Source organism: Oncorhynchus masou, chromosome 32, assembly GCF_036934945.1.
Source record: "Oncorhynchus masou masou isolate Uvic2021 chromosome 32, UVic_Omas_1.1, whole genome shotgun sequence".
NCBI lineage: Eukaryota > Metazoa > Chordata > Actinopteri > Salmoniformes > Salmonidae > Oncorhynchus > Oncorhynchus masou.
Window position 1 is genome coordinate 54,589,554 of NC_088243.1, and position 12,179 is coordinate 54,601,732.

Consider the following 12,179-nt stretch of genomic DNA (forward strand, 5'->3'; position numbering starts at 1 on the left):
CATGCATGATCCAGTATTGGTCATCACGTGAATGAAGCAAACATGAATTATGAATAAGCTAAATCATGCAAATATAACGGGACTGCCCAGTTAGAGCTCCTAATTGACATGTGTACTTGGTGCATTAAGTTTGTTGGAACCACTCCAGCGCGCTGATAATAAACAATGATTCATTTAAAGATTTAAATGATTTAAAGACCAAAAGATGAGACCCACCCAGACCCTAACTGTGAGCTGCCCAGGAGGAGACATCATCCGCGAACAAATGAGGGACAGCAACTGATTTCAGTAAGTCCATTTAAAGGAATCTGAATAAAAATATATGATGAAAAATAAAATCAAGGTGAGTAAACGCATAAAAAGGTACCCATAGTCTTAGAGAGAGAAGGCTATTCACAAGTTTTATGAGAAAACTAGCGCAAGGGCATAACGGTACCATGGAAAGCCCCACTGACAGCTGTCTAAGCATTTGTAAGAAATGTCTACGTTGTCTGCAGCCACTGATACTAAATATGTATGGAAGATACATATGGTGCAAAGCAAGTAAAAAGAGAATCGTTGAAGATGCACAAGACTAAATACGCAAATAGATTTTCTTCACATGCCTGCATGTAAAAAGGGAAAAAAAGATGTTGGTAATGGTTGACAGTTAAATCCAAATGGATTGAGGTTTCCCCACATCAAGTGATGTGTATTGCTGTTGTCTTCTCATTGTTCTTGCCTTGCTTCAATAACACATATCACCAGACTGGGTCTGTTGGATGGTTGGGATTTCTCCCTTAGGATTAGCCCTGTGCTGCCATCGTGTTAGAAGGTAACAGATGGGGCCTCCCGGGTGGCGCAGTGGTCTAGGGCACTGCATCGCAGCGCTAGCTGTGCCTCCAGAGACTCTGGGTTCGCACCCAGGCTCTGTCGCGCCGGCCGTGACCGGGAGGTCCGTAGGGCGACGCACAATTGGCCTAGCGTCGTCCTGGTTAGGGAGGGTTTGGCCGGTAGGGATATCCTTGTCTCATCACGTACCAGCGACTCCTGTGGCGGACTGGGCACAGTGCGCGCTAACCAAGGTAGCCAGGTACACAGTGTTTTCTCCGACACATTGGTGCGGCTGGCTTCTGGGTTGTAGGTGCGCTGTGTTAAGAAGCAGTGCGGCTTGGTTGGGTTGTGTTTCGGAGGACGCATGGCTTTCAACTTTCGTCTCTCCTGTGCCTGTATGGGAGTTGTAGCGATGAGACAAGATAGTAATTACTAACAATTGGATACCACGAAAAGGGGGTAAAACATTTTTTTAACAAATAATTTTATTATAATGGTTAAGATGGATTTTCATTGTGTTCCATGGTGTTATTCACCCCTAGTGGAGCTTTCTGGTACTTAGACTGTACGCAAACAGGAAGTAGAGAATTCGTTCTGCACGCATAGAAGCAGCAAAAAAAAAAAAAAACGCTACGGTGCGGGTCTTTCAGTGTACTTATTTCTGCTTTATATTTTCATGCAACTTCAACTTGAAAGGTATAATGTACAGCTACAATATGTCGATTTGAATTGAATAATAAAGTATATTATTTTCTGTACTCTGCAGTTTCACATCATAAACGTTTTCAATAATTTCATTCAAGAAAAGTCACGCCTTGGGAGTTTTATTGAAGATTTATTGGTTTATTTTTGATTTATTTTTGATTTAGTTGTTAGCTATCTGTCTAGTTTTGCATGGGAACGCAATTCAAGGGCAGAACAAGCCCTCTGACTCCCTGACCTGTAACTCTGCAGTGAGTTCGCCAAGATGATAGGAGAGTATAAGCCAATTTGAAATATATATATATATATATTTCTAACTCAGCAAAAAAAAGAAAACGTTCTCTCACTGTCAACTGCGTTTATTTTCAGCAAACATGTGTAAATATTTGTATGAACATAACATTCAAGAACTGAGACAAACTGTACAAGTTCCACAGATATGTGACTAACAAAATCAAAAGTAACAGTCAGTATCTGGTGTGGCCACCAGCTGCATTAAGTGCATCTCCTCCTCATGGACTGCACCAGATTTGCTGTGAGATGTTACCTCACTCTTCCACCAAGGCACCTGCAAGGTCCCGGACATTTCTGGGGGGGAATGGCCTGATCCAACAGGTCCCAGACGTGCTAAATGGGATTGAGATCCGGGCTCTTCGCTGGCCATGGCAGAACACTGACACATTCAGTGTCTTGCAGGAAATCAGCCATATGGCTCATTCTGTGCGTGGTGGCATTGTCATGCTGGAGGGTCATGTCGGGATGAGCCTGCAGGAAGGGTAACACATGAGGGAGGTCGTCTTCCCTGTAACGCATAGCATTGAGATTGCAGGCAATGGCAACAAGCTCAGTCAGATGATGCTGTGACACACCGCCCCAGACCATGACGGATCCACCACCTCCAAATTGATCCCGCTCCAGAGTACAGGCCTTGGTGTAACGCTCATTCCGTCGACGATAAACACGAATCCGACCATCACCCTTGGTGAGACAAAACCGCAACTAGTCAGTGAAGAGCACTTTTTGCCAGTCCTGTCTGGTCCAGCGACGGTGGGTGCCCATAGACGATGTTGTTGCCGGTGATGTCTGGTGAGGACCTGCCTTATAACAGGCCTACGAGCCCTCAGTCCAGCCTCTCTCAGCCTTTTGCGGACAGTCTGAGCACTGATGGAGGGATTGTGCATTCCTAATGTAACTCGGGCAGTTGTTGTTGCCATCCTGTACCTGTCCCACAGGCGTGATGTTCGGATGTACCGATCCTGTGCAGGTGTTGTTAACTGTGTTCTGCCACTGTGAGGACGATCAGCTGTCCGCCCTGTAGCACTGTCTTAGGCGTCTCATAGTATGGACATTGCAATTTATTGACAGTCCTCATGCCTCCTTGCAGCATGCCTAAGGCATGTTCACGCAGATGAGCAGGGACCCTGGGCATCTTTCTTTTGGTGTTTTTCAGAGTCAGTAGAAAGGTCTCTTTATAGTGTCCTAGGTTTTCATAGCCGTGACCTTTACAAATTGTCTTTGAAAGACAGGGTCATTTCTTTTTTTGCTGAGTATATTATAATATATATAAAATGGTTTAAACTGTGTTGTTATTCTCTGACATTTGTTTTAGAAATCTGTATTAAGAATATTGGTAGCAGTAATAGTTTGTCATACAACAAATAATTTGTCTGGATTTTCTTGAATCAGAAATGCCCTAAACTAAAAAAAAAAAAAAAAAACTGTTGTTCTGGTCTCTCCTTTATGGCGAAAGTGACTACAGATGGTGTCTAGATGCATGGAAGGGATAATTTGACCAAGAACAGTGTGAACCTCATCCCCACTAATCAGCTGAAGTAATGGTGTTCAGTATGGTCCTTCACCACTTCTACCGTGAGACCGGAGTCCGAGCCAGCATGTACACAGCATCCAGTCGAAGCCATCAATTGCCTTTTACTCTCAGGAGTGAGACACGGGTCCACTTGGAGTGAGCATGGAGAAAGATCCCATTCAAACTTGCTAGTGTACTTGTAGGACAAGACATAATGGACTGTAAAGGACAGTGGCGGCTCAGGTTAGTGACATTATCAAGGGCCATCCACTTTGAACATGTGCCATTGGGAGGACAAACTGAAACACATGAAGAAAACGCCAGAAGGATGAGTGTCGGGAGGGAGGGGGGGTAAACTGTGTCCGTAATTGATTTAGGCTTATCCAAAACTGTATATTTGAAGTATCAGGTTGATTGTGGAGGTCTGCACACTGACAAATTTTTGACTAAGAATGAATTGAGATACCACATCTGTCATTACCACAAGGGATGAGAATAGTTGCTACTGGAAATATAAGAATATACTGTATGTTAATGTACATTCTGCTAGTATCGGTGTGTGCTAAGTTGAGGGTCTTAAATTAAAGTGATAGAACCAACTTGAAGCACTAAGAACTACCATTCTAAACTTGGGTTCGACAATTTATCAATAGTTATAATTATGGTTTGGAAAGGCGAGGCTTCTAGAGACACAGCTATACAACTAAAATGTGAGGAGAGCCACTAGATTGGGGCAAGGTTAGCCCAAGCTGCAATCTCATTCTTATCAAGGTTGGTGTGAAACTGTTTAACATGTGTTCTCTCTTCCCTGTGAAAGTCAATATGAATGTACCCTAGACCAAATTCAGGAGATCTCTAGAGAAAATTGGCAATGCCTAAAGAATTGCGTAAATTGGCTCTACAAACAGAGAGGCTCTTGACTATTGTTTGGCAGTTCAAAGGGGCACTTGTGCAATCATTTGTATTTATTATGGATCCCTATTAGCTGCTGTTACTCTTCCTGGAGTCCAGCAAAATTAAGGCAGTTTAAACAATTATAGAAACATCACAATACATTCACAACACACTGTGTGCCCTCAGTCACCCTACTCCACCACTACCGTACTAAATCCATGTGGCTGTATAGTGCATATACGTGTGTTTGCGTGCGCGCGCGCGCGTATATCGGCAATGAATGTTGTACTTTTGCCCCAGATCACTCCTCTCATATGACTGATCTCACCGAACACATTGCCACTGTTGCGAAGAATAATTCCCCACAACCAGAAGAGACGCCTGCAACTTGGTTGGAATCTCCGTTTGGAAGTTGGGGATCCCAAATTGCCAAAATGGGCTACAGCAAGTTTTCCCTTTTTCTTAGTTTGTCCAAATTGTGTTATTGAACATGCTGTGTATGTTTGATAAATTAATTGCCGTTAATAGAAGTATAACCTTTCCTATGATGATAGTGTTACCATACTAATTTGATTGTATAATACAGAACGAAGGGTTTGAAGTGTCTAGTTTCATGTGTTGATTTCCCTTACTTTAAAATTCAAAAAGGCATTTGCACATCTGAGCAAACGTTTTGCAGATGCATTGCAACAGTTGAATAAGACGAATGAAAAATGAAACCTCACACTGCTCTTGATAGTGCCACGGATCTTTAATAAGCTTAACTTATCGGCCTCCACCAGAGCTTTCCCCTTTAAAATAAATATGATAGAGAAGAAAAAAAACTAAATGCTTACATTAAAATGCAATGATTATTATCACACAAGAGATAAGATAAATGTGATGGACATTATTACGTTTGTTCTTTTCTAATAACCAATTTCTGTGTTCATGCAAGTGACTGATTGAACGAGTCCTCACTATCAGTATCTGCAATTTGGCAGTACGACCAGAACCCTGTTTAGAGAAAGGGATATCTTAGTTTCAAGGTCTCAGCTTAGAGAAAAGAAGCCTTGTGAGGTATTGGTCTGTCACATGCATGACCCAGTATTGGTCGTCACGTGAATGAAGCAAACATTATGAACGACGAATAAGCTAAATCATGCAAATATAACTTGTCAGTATATAAGGGAACTAACGGGACTGCCCCGTTAGAGCTCCAAATCGACATGTGTACTTGGTGCATTAAGTTTGTTGGAACCGCTCCAGCGCGCTGATTATAAACCATTATTCATTTAAGATGGAATTCAAGTGTCCCTGTGTAAGAATTTCCATGACACTCCTTTCATAATTCATCTGCAATTTGTTTTTGTAGGTTGTAACCACTATGAGGAATTCCAATCACTAACTCATCAGCACCTTTTGGAATGGAACAACTCTGTTCAGTGGTACACAATACACACAGGACCCAGGACTTGTTAGTGGGTTAGTCAGATTAGTAGCAATTAGGCTGTGTCCTAATTGACACTATTTCGCAAGTTCAATACTTTTAACCAAAGCCAGAGGGTCAAGGGTAGTGCACTACAGGGGAAATAGGGTGTGGTTTGAGACACAGCCATAGCGTTCTTCCCACTTACCGTTCTCCTTGTACTTCATGCCCAGGATGACCTCTGGGGCCCTGTAGTACCTAGTCACCACATAAGGGGTCATCATGAAGTTGGTGCAGGCCGTTCTGGCCAATCCAAAGTCCAGGATCTTCAGAGTACAGTCTGACTTGACCACTATGTTACTGGGCTTCAGATCCTATAGTGAGAGAGGGATAGAGCATACAGCGCATCCGGAAAGTATCAAATCAAATTTTTATGGTCATATACACATGGTTAGCAGATGTTAATGCGAGTGTAGCGGAACGTGACTTAATCCACATGGTTACGTTACAGCCTTATTCTAAAAATGTATTCAATTGCCCCCCCCAAACAATACCCCATAATGACAAAGTAAAAAGAAGTTTGACATTTTTTGCAAATGTATTCAAAATAAAATACTGAAATATCACATTTACTTAAGTATTCAGAACCTTTATTCGGTACTTTGGTGAAGCACCATTGGCAGCGATTACACCCTCAAGTCTTCTTGGGTATGACGCTACAAGCTTGGCACACCTGTATTTGGGGAGTTTCTCTTCATTCTTCTCTGCTGATCCTCTCAAGCTCTGTCACGTTGGATGGGGAAAATAGCTGCACAGCTATTTTCAGGTCTCTCCAGAGATGTTCGATCGCGTTCAAGTCCAGGCTATGGCTGGGCCACTCAAGGACATTCAGAGACTTGTCCCGAAGGCACTCCCGTGTTGTCTTGGCTGTGTGCTTAGGGCCATTGTCCTGTTGGAAGGTGAACCCTCGCCCCAGTCGGAGTTCCTGAGCAGGTTTTCATCAAGGACCTCTGTACTTTGCTCCGTACACCTTTTCCTCAATCCTGACTAGTCTCCCAATCCCTGCCGCTGAAAAACATCCCCACAGCACGATGCTGCCCAGACCATGCTTCACCGAAGGGATGGTGCCAGGTTTCCTACAGACATGACGCTTGGCATTCAGGCTAAAGAGTTCAATCTTGGTTTCATCAGACCAGATAATCTTGTTTCTTAAGGTCTGAGAATCCTTTTGGTGCCTTTTGGCAAACTCCAGGCGGGCCGTCATGTGCCTGAGGAGTGGCTTCCGTCTGGCCACTAACATAAAAGGCCTGATTGGTGGAGTGCTGCAGAGATGGTTGTCCTTCTGGAAGGTTCTTCCATCTCCACAGAGGAACTCTGGAGCTTTGTCAGAGTGACCATCAGGTTCTTGGTTAGGGTAACCAAGAACCTTCTCCCCCATTTGCTCAGTTTGGCCGGGTGGCCCGCTCTAGGAAGAGTCTTGGTGGTTCCAAATTTCTTCCATTTAAGAATGGAGGATTCTGTACATTTGGGGACCTTCAATGCTGCAGAAATGTTTTGGTACCCTTCCCCAGATCTGTGCCTCGGAGCTCCACGGACAACTCCTTCGACCTCATGGCTTGGTTTTTTCTCTGACATGGCACTGTCAACCGTAGAACCTTATATAGACAGGTGTGTCCCTTTCCAAATCATGTCCAATCAATTGAATTTACCACAAGTGGACTCCAATCAAGTTGCAGAAACATGTCAAGGATGATCAATGGAAACAGGATGCACCGGATATCAATTTCGAGTCTCATAGCAAAGGGTCTGAAAATGTAAATAAGGTATTTCGTTTTTCTATTTGTTATAAATTAGCAAACATAAAAAAAAAAAACAGTTTTCGCTTTGTCATTATGGGGTATTGTGTTTAGTTTGCTGAGACTTTAAAAAATATTTAATCCATTTTAGAAATGAGCTGTAACGTAGCAAAATGTAGAAAAAGTCAAGGGGTCTGAATAATATCTGAAGGCACTGTATGTAGTCAAAGTGTGTATGCTGGTGTGTGTGTGCACGCATGCTGCATTCATGCAAGTGTGTGAGCGTGTGCAGGTGTGTGTGCTCCTCACCCTGTGGATGATGCCAGCGGAGTGCAGGTGTCTGATGCCACAGAGGATCTGGTAGAGCAGGTAGGACATCCTCTCATGGTCCAGGTCCATGTGGATCACCTGGCACAGACTGGCATCCATTAGCTCCATCACTAGGTAGCTGGCACAGGGACCGGGAGAGGAGAGGAAAGGAGAAGAGGACATAAGAACAAGCAGAGATTGAATAGTAGATGATTGGCGAGAACGTCTATCAGCAAACCTATGGGTATTACTGTATCAAACTGAATTTGAGTTGAAGACTAGGGTTCCGTTTCAATGTCCACACTCGTATAGTACGCGTAGAATTACGCCATGCATTGGAATGTAGCGTAGAACTACTCAACAATAATAGAAAGACCACAAGTACAAGAAGACTTACAGGTCCTGAAACTCCTCCAGTGACTTCTGAGGCGTGAACACATTGATCAACCTGATAATCTGAGGACAGACAAAACGCCACTCATCAGCTGAATAGATTATTAAAAGAATATAGGTTATTAACAGGTAATGAAACGTAATATCAAGGTATTACTGATGGTTACTATATTGTATCTATTAGGTCATTATTTTTTGCATCATATGTCAGCTTAAAATAGACAATCAGCTCAATAGACAGGGCAGAGGGCTTTCAAACAGTAGCTTGTTAAAAATCGGGTGCCATACGTTTTTGTGGTTGACACATTTGAGCAGCACCAGTTCCCGGTAGGCCCGCTTGGCATGAGTCTGGTTCTGGAATGGCCGACACAGCTTCTTTACTGCCACGGGAAAACCTAACACTGAGTCTAGAGCAGAGCTGGAGAGGGTGGGAGGGGGAAGGGGGTAAAGGGAGGATGGAGAGAAAAATATGTGCCATGACTCATGACAGCGCAAGGCTAAGAGACATACTCATGGAACCTTTCATTCTTGTAGAATAGAGAACAGTAAACAGTAGCTAGCCTAGTTCTAGGACTACCCAACCTATGGCCCAATCCCAAATGGAATGCACTTGTGGAGATACGAGAGGATTTGACTCGTATAAACAAGTGAAACTTTCACTTATTAGAGGGCATATTGTTTGCCTACATAACGGTTGTCTTACCAGACAATGCCCTGTGCCCCGGAGCCGATGGCCCTGAGCTCCTGGTAGCGCTTCAGAACAGTGAAGGTGGAGTCTCCCACCTGCACACTGTAGAACTGGCCCTCATCCACACTCATACTGCTGCCGTCTCAGTCAGGGGCCTCTGTGCTGCCTCAGGGGCCGGAACCAGTCTAGGAGACACAGAGATCGATATAGTAGGACTTGTCTTAATATAATTCATAATATATGTCTGAAATTTGCAAAGCATCCTTCCAGCCATCCAAGACCTGTTAATCTAAACAGAGTGTGTGAGTGGTCTGTGTGTGTGTGTGTGTGTGTGTTTAAATGCAGTATAAGAGGACAGAAGCAGTGAGAGGCTAGCTGACAGATTGAGAGCGCCTAGGGCCGTAGTCTAAACAACACTGCTGTGCCTGCTCTCACCCAGTTACACAACATTACTCCCTTACAACAACCTCTGGCAAAACACATGCAGCTTGACACATACATGTTTGGGGCGACCTGACCAAATTCACATAGAAATGTAATTCGCATTGAAAACATGTGCGCTATTTCTATGCTTCGTTTTTGCGTCTTGTACTTTTGAACACCGGTATAAAGCAGCTGAAAAAATAATATTTTTGGTTATGGGAAATATATTTCACAATGGTTTAGATGGTACAATCATTCTCTCTATTATACTTGCTTGTTTTGTCAAACTGAAATTTTAGCAACCAGGAAAGGCGGATCAATTTCTGCATAGTGCATCTTTAAAAAATGTATTTTATTTAAAAAAAAATTAAAACACGTATACACAAACTGACAAAACAGTTCATCTATGCTGATGAAAATCTGCCTGTTAGCGTGGTCTGTGTTTCAGGACCTCAGAGATAATGTGTGGGCATGCTGTAGCTGATGCTTCTGGCAGGAAGAAAGAGGAATGTTATTACTGGCTGTGTATGTGGGGGGAGGCATGTTTGTGTCAGTGTGTGTGTGATTGCAGATGCCCACACTGTTGTAGCAGTGTGTGGGCACCATGACAAATCCCCACAGGTGAATTGGACTCGGCTACATTACAGGCAAATTGCCAAAAGCAAGAAGGCAAGATACAGGGGAAATCGTATCCCTTTATATTTTTTAATATTTTTTAAACACAATAAATGACAATGACACAGACAATGACACTAAACACAGAGGTACACATGGAAAAGACATGCACTCATGTCATGCATCTATAATCGCATGTGAAACCACAGTAGTTGTGCGTGCGCACATACAAGGTTAGGGAGAAACGGATTTACGTGGAATCCATTACATGTAACAGATATATATATATATATATATTTTTTTAACTAGTTAAGTTACCAGCTAAAATATTGTAATCAGGTGACAGATACTTTTGAATAAAATAAATAAATAAAAATCTTTGTCACCGTTGACGTGTCGGTCCCATGTTTCAGGAGTTGAATTTAAGATCACAGAAAATGTCCACATACACAAGAAGCTTATTTCTCTCAAATTGTGTGCCCTAATTTGTTTACGTCCCCATTAGTGAGCATTTCTCCTTCGCCAAGATAATCCATCCACCTGACAGGTATGGCATGTCAAGAAGCTGATTAAACAGCATGATCATTACACAAGTGCACCTTGTGATGGGGGACACCAAAAAGCCACTATGGGGGACACCAAAAAAGCCACACAACACAATGGAGAGTGATGGAGTGCTGCATCATATCACCCGACCTCAACCCAATTTAGATGCTGTGGTAGCCATGCTGGTTAAGTGTGCCTTGAATTCTAAATAACTCACTGACAGTGTCACCAGCAAAGCACCCCCACACCTCCATGCTTCACAGTGGGAACCACACATGCGTAGATCATACGCGCCACTGTCAGTACTCTGCGTCTCACAAAGACACGGCGGTTGGAACCTAACATCTCAAATTTGGACTCATCAGACCAAAGGATTGTGCTCGTGTTCCTTGGCCCAAGCAAGTCTCTTCTTATTGGTGTCCTTAAGTAGTCTTGGCTTTTCTGCAATTCAAACATTTATTTGAGCTGTTCTTGACATAATATGGACGTGTCTATCTTCTTTATACCTCCCCGACCTTGTCAAAACACAACTGATTGGCTCAAACGCAATAAGGAAATTAAGACATTTCACAAACTAACAAGGCACACCTGTTAATTGAAATGCATTCCAATTGACTACTTCATGAAGCTGGTTGAGAGAATGCCAAGCTGTCATCAAGGCAAAGGATGGCTACTTTGAAGAATAATCAAATATATTTTCATTACTACAAGATTATTACTGTGCTATCTAACCTCCAAAAGAGCTTCAATGCCATACAACACTCCTTCAATGGCCTCCAACTGCTCTTAAAACGCTAGTAAAACCAAATGCATGCTTTTCAACCGTTCGCTGCCTGCACTCGCACGCCCGACTAGCATCACCACCCTGGATGGTTCCGACCTAGAATATGTGGACATTTATAAGTACCTAGGTGTCTGGCTAGACTGCAAACTCACCTTCCAGACTCATATCAAACATCTCCAATCCAAAATCAAATCTAGAGTCGGCTTTCTATTTCGCAACAAAGCCTCCTTCACTCACGCCGGAAAAATGACCCTAGTAAAACTGACTATCCTACCGATCCTCGACTTCGATGATGTCATCTACAAAATAGCTTCCAATACTCTACTCAGCAAACTGGATGCAGTTTATCACAGTGCCATCCATTTTGTTACTAAAGCACCTTATACCACCCACCACTGCGACCTGTATGCTCTAGTCAGCTGGCCTTCGCTACATGTTCGTCGCCAGACCCACTGGCTCCAGGTCATCTACAAGTATATGCTAGGTAAAGCTCCGCCTTATCTCAGTTCACTGGTCACGATGGCAACACCCACCCGTAGCACGAGCTCCAGCAGGTGTATCTCACTGATCATCCCTAAAACCAAAACCTCATTTGGCCGCCTTTCTTTCCAGTTCTCTGCTGCCTGCGACTGGAACGAATTGCAAAAATCTCTGAAGTTGGAGTCTTTTATCTCCCTCACCAACTTTAAACATCTGCTATCTGAGCAGCTAACCGATCGCTGCAGCTGTACATAGTCCATCGGTATATAGCCCACCCAATTTACCTACCTCATCCCCACATTGTTTTTATTTTACTTACTTTTCTGCTCTTTTGCACACCAGTATCTCTACCTGCAAATGTTCATCTGATCATTTATCACTAGTGTTAATCTGCTAAATTGTAATTATTCACTCCTATGGCCTATTTATTGCCTACCTCCTCATGCCTTTTGCACACAATGTATATAGATTATTTTTTTTCCTACTATGATATTGACTTATTTATTGTTTACTCCATGTGT

At 43.0% G+C, this 12,179-nt stretch overlaps 1 protein-coding gene across 3 annotated transcripts in view; it reads right to left on the reverse strand.

Moving 5' to 3' along the window:
* The window catches only part of LOC135526217 (mitogen-activated protein kinase 9-like), a 30,382-nt gene that overhangs the window by 13,475 nt on the left and 4,728 nt on the right, over positions 1-12,179 (reverse strand). For all 3 annotated transcript variants that reach the window (XM_064954390.1, XM_064954388.1, XM_064954389.1), the window contains exons 2-6: positions 8,826-8,995; positions 8,411-8,540; positions 8,127-8,185; positions 7,730-7,868; positions 5,833-5,998 (exon numbers count right to left, since the gene is read on the reverse strand). In XM_064954390.1, coding sequence (XP_064810462.1) covers positions 5,833-5,998; positions 7,730-7,868; positions 8,127-8,185; positions 8,411-8,540; positions 8,826-8,941 — 610 coding nt within the window. In that variant the 5' untranslated portion in view covers positions 8,942-8,995. The remainder of the gene's footprint in view (positions 1-5,832; positions 5,999-7,729; positions 7,869-8,126; positions 8,186-8,410; positions 8,541-8,825; positions 8,996-12,179) is intronic.